General features: G+C 38.3%; 2 protein-coding genes across 3 annotated transcripts; both read left to right on the forward strand.

Annotated features, from left to right (window-relative positions):
- Positions 1–4,557: 4,557 nt before the first annotated feature.
- On the forward strand, positions 4,558–8,594 carry guca1ab.2 (guanylate cyclase activator 1Ab.2). Its single transcript, XM_042503889.2, has 4 exons — positions 4,558–4,770; positions 6,532–6,681; positions 7,259–7,349; positions 7,485–8,594. Exons 1-4 carry the CDS (start codon positions 4,573–4,575, stop codon positions 7,613–7,615), a joined length of 570 nt encoding a protein of 189 aa, XP_042359823.1. The 5' UTR covers positions 4,558–4,572; the 3' UTR covers positions 7,616–8,594.
- A 1,802-nt stretch (positions 8,595–10,396) lies between these two features.
- Positions 10,397–16,719, forward strand: irf6 (interferon regulatory factor 6). Of its 2 annotated transcripts, none has more exons than XM_042504443.2 (8): positions 10,397–10,656; positions 10,998–11,176; positions 12,326–12,521; positions 12,646–12,735; positions 12,862–13,128; positions 13,906–14,298; positions 14,440–14,558; positions 15,622–16,719. In XM_042504443.2, the coding sequence occupies exons 2-8, from the start codon at positions 11,003–11,005 to the stop codon at positions 15,850–15,852; spliced, it is 1,470 nt and encodes a 489-aa protein (XP_042360377.2). In that variant the 5' UTR covers positions 10,397–10,656; positions 10,998–11,002; the 3' UTR covers positions 15,853–16,719. The 2 variants fall into 2 exon arrangements, with proteins under 2 accessions (XP_042360377.2, XP_042360383.2); XM_042504449.2 differs by having other exon boundaries at positions 11,002–11,176.
- Positions 16,720–16,949: the final 230 nt, after the last annotated feature.

Genomic DNA, 16,949 nt, shown 5'->3' on the forward strand with positions numbered 1-16,949 from the left:
TTGTAGTGTTCGCCGTCCTGTGACAGAAAATGTTCACATATATAACATTCCCTTGGCTGCTCTCAGTGTCATCTAGAACGTCTTTCTGAATTCATTATCTATGAGCAGCTCTAGATTTTATACGTTTGACATCAATTGTATAAGCGCTCTTCAATTTGGGAGAGAATTGTTTATGTTTACTAATAAATACCATATAACATGTCTAAATTTTGTTCCCCTTTACTATAGCAAATCAGTTAGTGCCTCACTATGTATTGCTCTTGGTGTTTGCTCAGTTATTCATTAATTACAGTTGAAACATTAGATTTTTGTTATGAATTATTTTTTAATATTTAATATTTTTAAATCTTTATTACAAGTCTATGTCATCGTTCAGGTATTACCTGGTCAACTCTGTGGTATTATTTGCCTGAGAATGGTGAGTCACGTGATCTGTTTAAGCAGGATAAGTGTGAAGATGATGTTGAAGACGAAAGAGGATCAAGAGTCCTCTAAAGCTCAGAGTGAGCTGCCCCCCGACAGCAAACCTTCAACAGCGCTCACAAACTGATCACCTGAGCTAAATGGTGAGGTTTGTTTATGGCTGAGGAGCAGAGGAGGTTAACAGTTATACAAAGATAATACCAGTGGTCAACTCTAAGTACTCTATTTGTGTAACCTGGAGTATTTTTATTTTCTTTTACTTTGATTATTTCAATCTTTTGCTACTTTATACTTCAACTTCACTACATTTGAAAAGGAAATATTGTATGTTTTACTCAACTACTTGTATTTTCCAAATACCATTAATAGTTACTTTTTTGGTTAAGATTTCATGAATTATTATTAAAATGTAATGTATTATATAGATCAACAGTAGCCTACATCAAACATATTATTTGCAGTTTTCTACTCTATTAGAAGGTAGAAGGTCGATTTATTTGTCATTTTTTAAACAAAGTTTAAAAATCGAAATTACATTTTGTAATTTAAAAAACAGTTTACTCTCCACCAATAGGTGAAATATCCAGGATGAGAATATGATGACCCAATGAAATTAAAACTCACATTACTTTGGTCTAAATACCTTGATATGGAACTTTTTGCTTGAAACAAAAACTGAATGGTCAAATTGGTTGAAAGCTCCAGAAAAAGATACAAGTACATGGTAAGTACATGGACCTTGAGTTAAATTTTATTTTTCAAAGTGCATTCAATGATAATTTCACTCAGCATTTACAGTTAAGTAAAACAATTAGTCTTTCAGTTTTTTTTCAAAACATGGGATTAAATGGTAATAGTTCCTTGTAACTTTTAAAGGCCCAACGCACTAAAATGATATTTGCCAACACCAGCAAATGTTACAGACACATCATCCGCTGTTTACCTCAGCATCATCGAGTGTTTCAGCCTTTTACATCCAATACAAACTCAGCTGAGGCAGGCCCACCACAGGCTGATCAGGCCTGGGTGTGTGTCCCTGTCCTCTTGGGGCCCAGCTGAGGTCTTTCCTCCTCATCAAGTAAGTAAAAATTAAGTACCTTTATTGTAACTGATTTCTTTTATTTATCAGATTGATAGGCTATGATAGGCTAAAAATACCAGTTTGATTAATTTAATATTCTGTAAAAAGTGAAGAAAATTTAAGTAGGAACAGTTCTGGCCCTGTGCTTTTTAATTACATAATAGTGGGCCAGTCACTCCTTTTTTCTTCCTCTTGGCCACAGTCACAGCGTCTCTGTCACGTCTCACGTCTGTCTGTTGCACCTAAACCTCAGTTGTCCTGGAGACAAACTAGACCGGTCCATCCAGTTCCTCTGTCCTCAGTGGGAATTAATCATGCCGACTGATCCTGGCGGAAATGTGAGGAATGTGCTGGCAAGAGCTTTTGACGCTTTACCTGCTTCACAGCAGTGATCGTACTGTAAAGTTAAGCTCTACCCAGAATGTCATAAAATGTGAGCACTTAATCATTAACTTAATTATTTAGATATTTATTGCCACATTATGCTCATTGAGTGAGGGGAAGCAAAAATGATTGCAACTTGTGTACATTTTATTTGCATATAAAGCCACTCTACAATATTTTCATCATGTTTTGTAGAAACACGTCAGTGTCCTGACTTTAAACCGTGTTAATTCAGGCACCAGTATACAGCATTTTTCTGATCAACATCTACTTCCCTGAACTTTATTACTATGAAATTCTAGCCACAAATCACATCCCAAATGAGAACAAAGACAGCTGACCTTACTGGTTTACAGACACTAAAGTACAAGGAAATGAAGACCAAAAGGCCATAAATCATTTGAATTCTATAACGATGAGATAAAAATCTCTTGTAGTAATGAAACTGAAGATGCTTTCATTTTTGCCATCGCTATTTCATGAATAAGAGTGATTTCAATGAAAACTGTTCACAGTGAGCTCTCTGTGAGCATGCATGGATATTATTTTTTACTAATACAATTCTACTCTCATTTATTGTTGTTACTGTGCCTATTTAAATTTTGACAACTATTTTTATTTATTTATGTATTTATTTATTTCGCAAAGTAAAAACAAAACAGCAGAACTACAACAAAATAGAAGCACATTGTGCAGGTAAGACACAGAAAAGTCATGCGGGCTTATGAGAGAATCTCACCTCAAAATGGATTACAAAAACAAATATAGAATCCTACAATATTACAAAATAAGAACAAGTAGACACACGATCAATAAAGTTCAATTAGAATCAATGTATGTATGTGTATGTGCTATATGAATAAACTTGATTTAATAAAACTATTTATTTGCAAAACATTTTTTTTGTTATTTGGGTGAACTGACTTTAATATGCTGTAAAATGTTGCTGCAACAGAATCTAACACTTTTATATGTCATTTTTCTCAGGATCATAATTCTTTCAGTCACAGGGGACATTCTCACTGGAGGCCTCTCGCTGCCCGTGCGGCCGCTGTAATGGATCTGACAGCAGACGGAGAAGCTTTAAGAGGATCTAAACCAACACAGTGACTGTGAACCTTTGGTGAAACTAGGGTAAGCTGAGAGATCACTGACTGAGAAGACTTAAGGAAAAGAAGATTTATGAATATGGCTAATTATGTAAGAGCTATGTATGACTAGAGTGTAAAAATACCAGCATTATATTATCATACATGTATACTGAATATTAAAATATATGTATTAATGCTGTATTTAAAGGCTGATTCCCTTGTTTATGTACCTATTTGTAACTCTGAGTTTACTTTCGCTGTGAGGTTGAGTTCATGTCAATGCCTGCAGTAACAGAGGAGTAGCTTCACATTTACAGTGTTCCTGAGGCCCTCTGAACTTCATTAATCATTTACTGTGACCCCAAGTTTCACCTGTAACAGTGTGTTGGCACTGAAGACCAAAACCCAGTAAAGGAGAGAACCAAATAACATTGACAATAAAGGAAGTGAGTATCCACATATGTAGCATCAGTCTCACTTTTACACTTTTTTTAAATCACAATTATGTTGTATCAATAAACAAAAAATACCAGGGATGGACCCCTGACATAGGTCTGGGCTAATTATTTACATATTAATCAATATTTTTTGTTTGTTAACTGACTCCTGGCCTCTTGTCATTTTGCAAAAGTAGCCCACTGGCAAAACATATTGTGCATCCCTGAAATTTTGGATGGATTGCAATGAAATGTTCCTTTTGTTGCATATATGAAAATATGACCAAATATCTGCAAAACTTATGAAATTCCCATCAGCCTTAGTTGTACTTCCTGTTCAGTGCTAATTAGCAAATGTTAGCCTGCTAACATGCTAAACCAACACGATGCAAATGGAAAACATTATATTAGACATCAACATGCTGGAATGATCATTGTAAGCATGTAAGCATGCTGATGTGAGCACCAAGCACAGCCTCACAGGCTTGTGTATGAATCGACAACATGTCAGGAAGAGCCACATAAATATAATCAAATTAGGTACACAAAGTCCTTAAATACTACTTTTACAGTATATGCACACATATATACAAACAGGCAGGGAACAAAAAGAAGCATTATAAACCAGCGATGAGGTGGATAATATTACATTGTTTTGTAAGTAGTAGGCTGCGCACTAAAGGCCAGTGACAACCAAAATAAGTGCTAAAGAGATGGTTAATTCTCAAACTAATTTAAGGGGAGAAGATTTTTGATCATATAGTGAGTTTTTTGGTCAGGTAAGTAATAATATGAAGCCATTTGTGTTGCAGATTTCATTAAGAACAATAACACATACACAGAAATGAGATAAATGAGCAGCAAACATTGATATTTGATTCAGGAATGACAATGACAAATTTTGTACGCATGGAATTATTTCTGCTCTTAGGTCTCTTTCACTTGTGAAGTCTTTGCTGGCAAGCAAAGTGGATTACAACCTCAGAGCATTTTCCTACAGACGCACAGAGAGATGATTGGCTAACAGACACACACTGAATCCTGCTGCTTGTTGTCAGTCTGTATACTGGCCATGCCGGTGGATGCACGGTGGATGCAGTACGTTCTGGTTATGGTTTTTACAGGAATTTTTACATCTGTGTTTTGAAAAACAGATATGGGAAACTGCGCGGGGTCGACTGTGGATGAACTACAAGCTTGTGAGAGTCATCAGTGGTACAAAAAATTCATGACAGAGTGCCCATCTGGACTTCTCACATTTTACGAGTTTAAGCAGTTTTTTGGTCTGCGGAACCTGTCGGATGCATCAAATGCCTATGTGAAGACCATGTTCACGACGTTTGACATGAATGATGTAAGACAATTTATCATCTTCTAGCAGGTTAATAATTATTTTCATATATTCTAATATTACCATATGAGTAAAGCTTAATAGTTTCACAGCTGTATTTACAACTGTATGTTTGGTTCATATTAAACTGTCTAATTATCTTTGCATAGATAGAACGCTGCTATGAATAATATAAACCATACACATTATATATTGATAACACTATCATTATGTGAGCTCTCTCATGAGCATGATCATTATAATCCTTAATTTTTAAATTTTTTTTATAGTTAATACCAAGGTTCTTAATGAGCATGATAAAAACAACAATAACATATTTTCATTTGTTTGCATGTATTTTGTTTCTGCCAACTAAATCTATTTTATGTTTATATTAATGCACTATGGCAAACTTATATGAGCTGAACTGTATGAGAAGAGAAACTGGTTCATGTTCATGTCAGTTTCTTAAAGTGGAAACCCACATTTGGTTTCCCTCAGTGTCTGCATGTGTTTCTAGATTATTTCTGCTAATAGAAATCTAATTGAGAGGACCTTAGGTATTAGCGAGGGGGCTTATCCCAAGCAGGCAGCTTATCCAACTGACCTACAACCTTTTTTTTTTTTTTTTTACATATATGTGAACTTGAGGCAGGTGTTTGCCTCTAATTTGGGGTGAACTTTCACCCACTGTATGGAATTTCCCATAAATATGTGTTTATTCAGTAGCTGTGACTATTGGATCATTTTGGGGTTGTAGATCGGTATAGCAAATTATGATAGGCGATATGGAGAAAATCAATTATCATAATATTTTGGACTAACTATCTCTATATCAATATTGTAATGATATTACGGACTACTGCTGCTTTAGATTTTTGACAAATAAGCGTCAGAAATGTGGATATGATGACTAATAGGGTAAAGTCAAATTAAAACAAGTAGAACAGTCAGTTCTGAATAGTTTCAGAGCATTACTTCTCTTTACTGTGATGCAGTCTTTAAAACCAGAAAAAGACAACACTTACACCAAAAACACACCGAGCAGCAGTGAAGTGCAGCGGGTTGCCATGCCATGCTGTATCGATGTACTGTTTTGTCTGATTCTGCGGTGATGTGTGGTCAAAATAAAAGTTGGGCATGTCCTGCCACATGTTAACCTAAGATGCAAAGAATTTCTTCCCATCTGAAAAATGTCAAAAGCGTCCTGGCAGCACTTTGCTGCTGCTTTGTGCGTTTTTGGTGTTACAGTATTACCATATCCAAAATCTAACACAATATCTAGTTTCATATCACTCTATATAATATTGATATATTGCCCAGCCCTAATGGCAAAGTGTTAAATTTAAAGGAACACCATGTAGGATTTAGGGCATATATTGGCAGAAATTGGAATATTATCCCCTGAAACTATGAATTGTTGTATTTTCTTCACCTTAGAAAGAGCCATTTGTATCTACAAACAGAGTGAGCTTGGTTTTATGGTAGCCCAGAATGGACAAACCAAACACTGGCTCTGGATAGGGCCATTTGTGTGCCACACTGGCCAACATAGTGCTCCTGCACACTTGGCACAAGGGAGAAGTTTCAGTTTGTTGCAATCTGAAACCTCGCCGCTAGATTCTATCTTACACACTAGACCTTAGAAGAAATTACAAAATGGTTGGGCAACTGACTTTAAACTCCACCCAAAACTTGTCTGTTTTTAATGTGTCCACAATCTACTTTTAATGCCAAACTTTCCTCTGCTAATGATAATGTTTATGGTGTCCTTTTCTTTTGCAGGATGGCTTCATTGATTTCATGGAGTATGTCGCTGCTCTGAGTCTGGTGCTGAAGGGGGGAGTGCAGCAGAAGCTCCGCTGGTACTTTAAACTGTATGATGTAGACGGGAGCGGCTGCATTGACCGTGACGAGCTGCTTCTGATCATTAAGGTGCGCATGAGCCTTCAGGTTAAAGCTTGACATAGTGGCTTAGTGTAGTGGTCCTCAAACTTTGTCTGTCATGCGAAAAAAAGCCTCCCACACACCACATTTTTTAAATCAATTATTAACGATAATTGGGGAAGCAACCAATCAAAAAGGATTCTTGTTGAATTTCAGTGAAATAAAGGTAAGCATGACAGCATCAGTTAACTCTTGTTTATTTCCCCTACATAAATCATATTTATTTAACTTTGTTTCACTCCATATTCCATATCACTCCTTGGTTCTTAAACACCCCATGGTAAATGGCTAAATGAGACCAGAGAAAATCCCAAGTCCTGTCCTGAAACGACCTGCTCAGACCACTTTAGCCTGAGTGAGATAAAAGGCCAGAAATTCCACCTCAGGCTTAGAGGAGCTTGAGACATACTGTGTGTTATACAAGGTGCATTCATTATCTGTAACTGCTTTACCTATTAAGGGCTGCAGGGTATGTTAAGGTGCAGAGACAATTAGCTGACACTGAGCTGACATCTACTGGTGGAAGAAATCTATACATGATTTCTTGTCTTTGTTTCATGTTTAGTCCATTCGTGCAATCAATGGAATTCCTTGTGAGACGTCAGCAGAGGAATTTGCCAACATGGTGTTTGACAAGATTGACATCAATGGAGATGGTAAGACCCAAGGGGTGACATCCTCAGTCAGACACTGCAGACGATCAGCAGTGTTAAGGGTGTAGATGGACAAAAAGCTGAATATCTTAACCAGCTTGGAAGGATTTAAGCTCAGAGTTTGTGTTTGTTTTCCAGGTGAACTGTCCTATGAAGAGTTCATGGAGGGGGTCCAGAATGATGAAATGCTGCTGAAGACACTAACAGAGAGCTTGGACCTCACACACATTGTTCAAAAAATTCAAGGAGAGATGAGGAAAAACAACTAATAGATCCAACTTTATGGACCTTGAAATGTACATTTTTGTATGACTGTGCCTGAGCTGAAGATGTGGATTCAGGATTACCCAAAAATCATCTACAGTACAAATGGATGTGGACTGATCTTCCTCACTTATTCATGGGCCAACATAGACGTTCCATTGATCCCAAATATTAAAGTTATAGTTAATAAATGGGGGCATATTTTAAAATGCAGGTGTGCTACCTCATAACTTCTAAAAACCTAATTGAAAACCACATCTTACATTCGCATGTTATCATGTAGTGGATACACTGATACTTTACATTAAAATAACACTGTGGGTAACATATGTTTATGTTTAGGCATTAAAAAATCAATTGATAATGACTAAAAAAAGATCATGTCTTGGCTTAAAACATTGGTATTGGGGGCACAATCCAGGCATGAAAGAAATGAATCTCTGACATGTGCAAATGTCACATATTTGTTGTTTGCAGATATGTACAACACTTTCTTCTGGCAACTGGGCTACCTCTGACACTTTGAACATGCACCTAAAACACTAATCTAGAAACTATTATGAAAGTATTTCACAGTGAAAAAAAATGCGCTGGTTTTTGATAATAATGTCCTTTTGTCCTCAAATTACAAAGTCTGGTTAGTGACTTATATTGTCCAACTATATCAGTGTTATGGTGTTTTGGCTTGTTGGGCTCCAGCTGAAATGAAACACCCTATAATTTCTATCTCTCCATTAAGTGCCATTAATGCCATACATTTTAGACATTGTTTGCCATTGAATACATTTTGAACTTTGTAAAAGCTTTTTCCAATAGAATTTGAAAATTATTGTAATTGTAATTGTACTGTTGTTTATATACCACACAGTACAGTCGCCCAGATTTCCCTTCTTCTGAGCCATTTCAGAGATTTAGGTATTTTGTAAAGCCTTTACAGAAGAGCTGTTTTATACTGAATAAGTTAGATGCAAAGCAATACGTACACTGAAGTATATTTGCTGTAGTGTATATTTTGGAATAAACAATGCAAGTACTTTTATCACTATCATAACTGTCTTCTTTAATCTGCCTCTGGTCTGAATCATTTTCCGTCTGACTATTTATTATTTATCAGGGCAAAATGTGCATATCCAATTGTTTCCCTTAAAGTTGCTCTTCAAATGGTTATATCACCAACTGGAAACAACAAGCTAACAGCTGCTGCAACTTTTTTTTTACAACCTTGACAAGCTTTAAAACATCCCATTGTTTTCAAGAAGTCAATTCTATAGCATTAGACAGTGTTTGTAGTCTGGGGTTTTCCTAAATTAAAGTTCCATATTAAATTATTTTATCATGATGTCAAGCTAGAAAACTAGTGTTGGAAAATAAAAATACTTAATTTTGATGTGTACATTTCCTAAGGTGAATGACTAACAGTGCAGAGAGTTACCAATTAAATGTTGTTGTAAAGTGTTAAACAAGAAGCATATTCTGCATTAATATTACAGACAGCTCAGTGGCTCATTCTGTCAGAACTGATTTAAAACAGGATTGTGCATCACATTTGTCCGTGGATTTATTATGTGGCGATGGGGTTTGTGTATAGGTGTGTGTTTTATAAGTGTGTGCACACTCTTGACTGGTCACAAGTAGCCTATTTTATATTCTGTCACAGAAGGAGTGGCAAAACTCACATGAAGTCAGGAGTTTTTGATGACTTTCTGATTCCCAGGCTTTATGATATACTCTCTGGCTCCCTTATCACTAGTTATAGCATTAATGTGGACTGTGTGGCAATTTTGGGTTGTTTCATTTTAGGCAGAGGAGTATTCCACAAAATCAGATCTAAATGAAGCTAATTGTTGCAAGGATATTTTAATTTAATGTTATTTTATTTTATCCCCTTAACCATCTAGTGACCTCTTTGCACACCTTTGGAGTTCTGACCCTCAGGTTAGGAACTTAAGCTGCATACATAATTGGGGGGTCTGTCATCCTTTGTAATGCTACAGGCAGCTGGACCCAAAACAACCCAACACACCCTGCCACTATAGCCTCAGACACCACCATCCATCCCAGAACACAAATAATTAGCATCATACACACATGGCGACAGGCTCATTATGGATATTATGTCGAAACCAGGAAACCCAAAAGGCAAATTTGCGCAGGTAGATGTCGGACACGCTCTCATAGCCATGACTAGTTTCAGGGAGTGGCTTGCTATTGTCGGGCTGTTTTTGGCTGCTGTTAGTGACAGGATCATCATCACCAACAACCGTCCACTTTTCTTACGCCACTTTATAGTGACTGTACTGTAATCCACCTTTTCGTGGAAAATCACGCTAAACGTGCCTACAGGCTGAGTCATAAATATTGTCTGCTGATGTGCAAAGAATATGCAGTCTTATGAGCCTTAAGATACACAGTACAGATTCCGTGTTTTTTCTTCTCACACTCGTCAAAGCCAATATAAAATTGCAGAAAAATATTTGCTTTTGAAAAAAAAGTCGATTATTTTATGCATTGATTTAAGCATCTGCATCATCATAACAAGTCTCAAAAACATTCATTTATGTATTTATTTATGTAATTTACTATTTGTGTGATTATGATGATCACTAATTAATGATTACTAATGACTAATTATTCTTAGTCAGATGTTTCTATGTCAGACTCAGTGCATGAGGGTTGAGGTTGGCACGTCGTAACATGCTCAGTTTCTCATACTGAAAAATAAGGTGCTGTGTCCACGTGCTTCTTGAAAAGCGTCCCCCCCGCCCTCAGCTGCTCAGAAAAGGTGTGTCACCGGCGTGACGTCACGTCTGTACCTGAGTTTCGGTGAGGAGAGGGGAAGGGCCGAGCCGGAGTGAACAACATCGGCTCTTCAGAGTCCTCGAGCATTTATTTGTTTTTATTCTCATCGACCGACGTCTAAGTGGTTATCGAGGAAGGTTTTTTTTGTGGGATCGTGCAGGAGTTTGGGGATTTGCAGAGTTTTATCTCCAGCTGCTAGTTCACAGGCCGACGAGGACAGATCTCCCCACTTCCTGGTTCGGCACAGGTATGTGTGTCGTTCTTTTGTGTCGTCGCTTTGTTTATTTCATTTCGAGGTGAATTTTGCTGCCTTTTCCTCGTGTTTAAATGGCGTCCTATCATACACACGATGTCTAACCTGCAAGCAGCTGCAGAAATAAGACAAATATGTGAATACGTTGAAGGCCGTCTTGCATGTCAAAGTGTGGCAGTTTTTAAAAAAGTTTGGAAAATCCGGCCGCGCATGACTTCTGTGAACACTGCTGCATCATTGTTTGTCGCTGATTATATTAAAGCTGTGTGGCTGTTGGGGGAATGAGTCAGAGCGACAGTGTGCTGTGGACTGACGGGTTTGTGTCGTCTTGTCAGTCAGGATGTCGGTCACCCCTCGCCGTGTCCGTCTGAAGCCCTGGCTGGTCGCTCAGGTGGACAGCGGCAGATATCCGGGGCTGGTGTGGATTGATCGCGAGGCCATGCGCTTCAAGATCCCATGGAAACACGCCACAAGACACACACCCCAGCACGAGGACGAGGACACCATATTCAAGGTTAAAATAACAGATGTCACGGTGACAAAGATTTCAGGAGTGTATGTAATGAAGTGTTTATTTACCCCGAGGCAGGCAGACTGAACATGTAAATGTTGGCACTGCTGCACATGGAGGGAATCAGGCACTGACTAATTTTTACTCCATACTTTCAATTCCGTGTTAAACAACGTTCATACTGCTTCATACCTGGTAAAAATGCTTGAGAGAGTGCAAAATGTCTCTGCAGCAACATCTTGTTTTGCAACCCAGTTGCATAAGGCCTCTCTCTAGCTTCTAGCATTAGATGGGAGCCACTGACCTGTGAAAACATCACAGGTCAGTGGCTCTCAAACCAATTCTTAGGAGACATCTTTTCTATCATGGAGCATATTGACGATATTAAGGACACAATTAAGGATACATAATAATAGCAGAACACAATAAATGATAAATTGCACGATTAATCCAAACGGTGATCACAATAACTGCAGGAAGTTTGTGTAAAACCAGTGATTTGGATTGATTTTGAAAAGATTATTTGCTTTGAATATCACAGATCTGTGTTTTCCCGATAGTTTTAGTAACTTTTAATATAAAATGCTGTCTGTCTTTAAAAAAAGTTTCTTAAAACTTCTGCTTCTGCTTCTTTTTTGACAACTTTTAACTTTTAAGTATTTTCTTCTCTCTGATGCTTGGCCATTGTTTTATTATTTTTTTTCCAATGCAGGATGAGGCAGGTCTTCACTGTGCCCTCATTGTGTGAGAGATTTTTATATTTTAAATAGTAATATATTTTTGAAAATAGAAATCGAGGAAATGCTGACATCCACACCTACTGCATTAATTGATTTTTTTTTTAGTTTTCCCACACTCCTTGTGACCCCCAAACACACACACACACACACACACACACACACACACACACACACACCTGAAATTCTATACATTTTCTGATATAGCTGTACATTTCATGGTTCATAACCATGTCTCATGCACACTCCAAGATGGCCGAAACATTATTGTCCATAATCTTGGATATTTCTTTGTATAGACAACCTGCATAGTGCCTCAAATACCCTTTAAAACAGTAAACCTTTGTGGATCCTGTGGAGAAAAGTTTTTAAAGAGGACTGTAATATTGATACTTCTGTTTAAATCTTCCTCCAGGCGTGGGCCGTGGAGACCGGGAAGTTCCAAGAGGGAGTTGATGAACCTGATCCTGCAAAGTGGAAAGCTCAGCTTCGATGTGCGCTGAACAAAAGCCGAGAATTCAATCTGGTCTATGATGGTACCAAAGAGGTCCCCATGAATCCTCTGAAGATTTATGACGTCTGTGACATCCCGCAGCCCCTCAGTAACCAGGGTAAATAAGATGTTTAAAATGGCTGACTTTCTTCAGTCTAAATGACTAATCTTGATAAATTTACCTCTATTTCCCTCTCATTTCCTAATGTTTGCCTTTTGTAAAACTATTTTTCACCCCACAGGCTCCTCAGACGCTGGTTCTTGGACTCCAGATGGTGGTGAGGAAGATGTTCCAGATACACCAGAGTCTCTGCCTCCGTACCCATCTAATGGTAAGTAACTTCTCCTCACACACCACGCTTACATTTAAAAAAAGTCCCGTCAGTATGTTAAAGGGAAATAAAATAAAGATTAATTGCTGTTAACAACTCATTATTTTTCTCTCTTTCCTCGTTTAGGCACCAGTCCATCTCCTCTCATCATGTGGTCTCCTATGAGCTCAGGGTCCCCCATGCAGCCTCCCAGTTGTCCCCCTTCAAATGAGCCCTGGCCCAAAGAGGAGCCTGTAAAAATCTGGCCCAAAGAGGAGCCTGTGGATGTGGAGATGCACCCCACAGCCCTGAGTGACATGCCTCCTGCTCCTCTGCCTGATCACTCAATGCAGCCTCCTCCTCTACCCGACGCTTTGTTTGCCTCCCCAGAAACGTGGATCAGTTCCCTCCCAAGTAAGCATGCACTTCTTTTAGTACTGAAATCAAGGAATCAGCATTCATCAATAAAGAGATGGGCCACCAAAAAGCACCAACTTTTTTTTCCCTTTTTCCCAAACTGCAGTCAGTAGACTCAGCTAGATTAATGGCACGAGGCCGAGGTGTGAGGACACCTGCTGTTTATTTTGGGGTGGCTATGATAGTGAAACAACATGGCTTTTTGATGTGTTACTGTGTTGTTTTTTTAGTGGAGGTTTATGGGAAAAAGGAATAAGCAACACAACTAGCAATTGTCAGAAGGATCATTTAATAAGCTGACAGTAATTAAATTAAAGAATATCACCAGACATATTTGTTATGAGATCTACACGTATCCCAAACCTTAGAAACCATTAAGGCAAGGCTGAAAAAAAATAAGTAGTTAGAAAACGGTTGGAATAAAAGACTAGGCTTTTATTTTTATGCTTCTTCCGTCCAGAAGAAAGAAGTTAAAAAATCATCATGCTTAAGGTGAGTTATTTATTTCACATGTGTTTTTTGAGATAGGCTTCCAAACCATGAAACCAAATAAAAAGATATGATTGTTTCATTAATGTACGTTAGAATAAAGTCATCCTGGTTTTGTCCCTAAACAAAAAAAACGCAGCTGCCCCTTTTTGCACATGGCCTCAGAATTTGCTTCAAAGTACAATTTAATTTTATGGGTGAACTGTTTTTTTTTAATTTAAAGTATAACTTCAGTTGTACTCAAGAGATGGTTTTAACATGTGCCATTACTTGTCTCTGACGCAGTGACAGACCTGGAGGTGACGTTCCAGTACAGAGGGAAGGAGATGTGTCCCACAGCCAACATCAGTAACCCGCACGGCTGCAGGCTGTTCTACGGAGACCTCGGCCCCATGGTCAACCAGGAGGAGCTGTTCGGGCCGGTGAACCTGGAACAGCTACGCTTTCCCACCACAGAGCACATTACCAACGACAAGCAGAGGGTTTTCACCAACCGCCTGCTGGACGTGATGGACAGAGGCCTAATCCTGGAGGTCAGTGGTCACGATATCTATGCGGTGCGTCTCTGCCAGTGCAAGGTGTACTGGTCCGGTCCCTGCGCTCCAAATCAAACTGCTCCAAATCTTATAGAGCGCCAGAGGAAGATCAAACTCTTCTGCCTGGAGTCTTTTCTCAGTGGTAAGTAGAATTTTCAATTATTGGGACAGTTAGTAAAGTAACTTGAGTTATATCTAGGTTTTACTTACATCTTTGTAGTTTTGAAAATGTTTAATACTCTCTGAGAATGAATTCCAATCGATCTGTTTGTTTGGCGTGCAGGAGTGATAGCCCACCAGCGCGGCCAGACACCAAACCCACCTCAGTTCGAAATCAGCCTGTGTTTCGGAGAGGAGTGGCCTGATGGTAGGCCCAGAGAGAGGAAACTTATCATGGTTCAGGTAAGAAATTTTGTTTGTAATGAGAAGTAATGAATCTTTGTTGTTATCACGGAATAATACAGGCCAGTAATTAGCCCATATCACTCTTAACTTCATTCCTGTGCGTGAACAATTTTCAGCTCCACATGATGAGTACCTGCGTGGGAATATTTCACTTCTTGAAAAACTCTTTGCGTAGAAATATTTTTTATAAAAGACACAAGTGGAAAATCTCCCCTTAATTAAACATTTTTTGCTATTATTTAAAGATATATTATACAGGATATCCCTGAAAATGCATAAACTCATATAGAAGTAATTCATCTCAATCGTCATGTATGACCCACTAGAAATGTGTGATGATGAATTTATCTGCAGAGACTCTTTCCTTTGCCTGTATTTTATTATTGTCCTCTTATTTTTCTGTGTTCGGTACAGTGCACAGGTGAGGTTGGGGCTTTATAAAAAGCAACTGGCAACTCTCATATAGTATAAATTAAATGGATATGGATATGGATATAAACGCAATTCAACTTAAAACAAATTTTAAGTTTAAAGAAAGAGATAAGTCATTTATAGATATAAACATGCATCAAGAGGAGAGGCCACAGACCCTGTGCTGTTGATAGAGGAGCCATGGACTATGATTGTCCTGATCCGCATGCATGGGAATAAGTAACAATATATTTGAATATATTTTTCACTTTTCCCGGTGGCCTTATTAATTTACTAAATTTGTCAGTAGTTGCTTTTTAGAAATAAACTAAGAGAGTCTTAAAAGTTGCCAAATCTATGGAGAAAGTTGCCAGATTGGCAACACTGACTGCGTCGCTGTAAAGGAAAAGGATGCATTGCATTTACATAAGACAAAACGAGAGCATCATTGCAAAACGAAGAGCAGTATATTAATAATTTCATCCCGATTATCTTGTTTTCATAATCGTTTGAAGCCAGAGTTGCGATTGAAAGTGAAATTTGATTAATCGCCCAGCCCTCAAGTGAACCACAGCACTCTTGGATAAGCTGCACTGTTCTGAGTCTCTGTGTGTCTTACACTGGTCCTCCGCTGTCCTCTGCTCTGCAGATCATTCCAGTGGTGGCCCGTATGATAAGCGAGATGTTCTCTGGAGACAACACACGATCCTTCGACAGCGGCAGCGTTCGCCTGCAGATCTCAATTCCAGATATTAAAGACAACATAGTGACCCACCTAAAGCAGCTGTACTGCTTGCTGCAGACCCATCAGGGCCAGGACGGCTGGGCGCTGCCCCCTGGTCCGGGCCTGAACATCGTCCAGGCTCTGCAGGCACAGTGAAGCAGCCCCCACTGAACTCGCATATATCTATATCATTTATCAGTGTATGAGATTTGAGAGTTATCTAGCAAAGAAGTACTTATGTGTGATCATATTTAGAAGTGTGCACACTATACTGTAGGATTTTTATGCTTTTTTTGTTAGTAATGTTCTGCGACAATGCTTTTCTGTGTATAGAAGTAGTGCCTTGAAGTCTGCATCACTCCGCAGTATTTGCAGGAACTGTAGACAGATTTAGTGGCTTCATGGGCCAAAGTCCTGCTTGCTGCAAGGGAACATTCAACATAGTTAATGAGTTACAGAAATCGCCCCGAGCCTTATTTATCCAAAACGGGTCAGTGATTACTAAACTTTTCTGGAGTCAAGAAACTGTGTAAAGCGCCTTTTATCTTTCGATTTCTTATAAAATGTAACAACACATCTACCATCAGATTTTTATATGGTGGATAATATATAGGCAAATATGAATTAAAGTATGGATGGTTTCTTCTTCCATATATTTATAACTTATTATTATGAGTTCATCTGTGCTCGACTATTCAAAATTCAGTTATACTCCCAACACATTTAATTCGGTGTTTTGTCTTCTCATTTGACAGATGTATCCATTTTCTAGTCCACCTGGCCTGTAGTTCTTTTTCCAGTTGTTTTATTCTTCAGTTTATATTGTAGGATATTTTTGTATTCATGTCTTTGATTTGAAGCCATTTATTGTATCCTGGCAGCCATTTAACTAAACAACTTTAAGCTATATCAATCTGTTTTAATATGGATTCCACTGCACTTTGGGTGCGGAGTTGTTTTTATGTGTAGTTGAATTCTTCCTGTGATTGTATGTTTATTTTATCAATGAAAATGCCAAAATAACATTGGAGTTTGTGAATTGCTTTCTTGATGTCAATCATAGTAAACTCATTTCTGGCAGGAAAATATATCAGCTCTAAACAATACATAGTTTTACAAACTTTGTTAAGTTTTCTGCTCCAGCGAAGCTGACCGGAGAAGCTGCAGGTTGACATTTATGTGAGTTAACTGCAGCTCGGCACCTTCTGCATGTGCTCACGCAGCATTGCTGCCCTCCAGTGGTTTAGTTTACC

The sequence above is a fragment of the Plectropomus leopardus genome, chromosome 2 (assembly GCF_026936395.1).
Source record: "Plectropomus leopardus strain MGB_pleo_1.0 chromosome 2, ASM2693639v1, whole genome shotgun sequence".
Classification (NCBI taxonomy): domain Eukaryota; kingdom Metazoa; phylum Chordata; class Actinopteri; order Perciformes; family Serranidae; genus Plectropomus; species Plectropomus leopardus.

What these genes read in the sequence shown, in the direction of transcription:
- guca1ab.2 (XM_042503889.2), top strand. Translation starts at nt 4,573, where the DNA reads ATGGGAAACTGCGCGGGGTCGACTGTGGATGAACTACAAGCTTGTGAG. An exon ending in CGACGTTTGACATGAATGAT is followed by an intron (nt 4,771 to 6,531) that starts GTAAGACAATTT and finishes TTTCTTTTGCAG; the next exon opens with GATGGCTTCATTGATTTCAT. An exon ending in AGCTGCTTCTGATCATTAAG is followed by an intron (nt 6,682 to 7,258) that starts GTGCGCATGAGC and finishes TTTCATGTTTAG; the next exon opens with TCCATTCGTGCAATCAATGG.
- irf6 (XM_042504443.2), top strand. Translation starts at nt 11,003, where the DNA reads ATGTCGGTCACCCCTCGCCGTGTCCGTCTGAAGCCCTGGCTGGTCGCT. An exon ending in ACGAGGACACCATATTCAAG is followed by an intron (nt 11,177 to 12,325) that starts GTTAAAATAACA and finishes ATCTTCCTCCAG; the next exon opens with GCGTGGGCCGTGGAGACCGG. An exon ending in GCCTCCGTACCCATCTAATG is followed by an intron (nt 12,736 to 12,861) that starts GTAAGTAACTTC and finishes TTCCTCGTTTAG; the next exon opens with GCACCAGTCCATCTCCTCTC.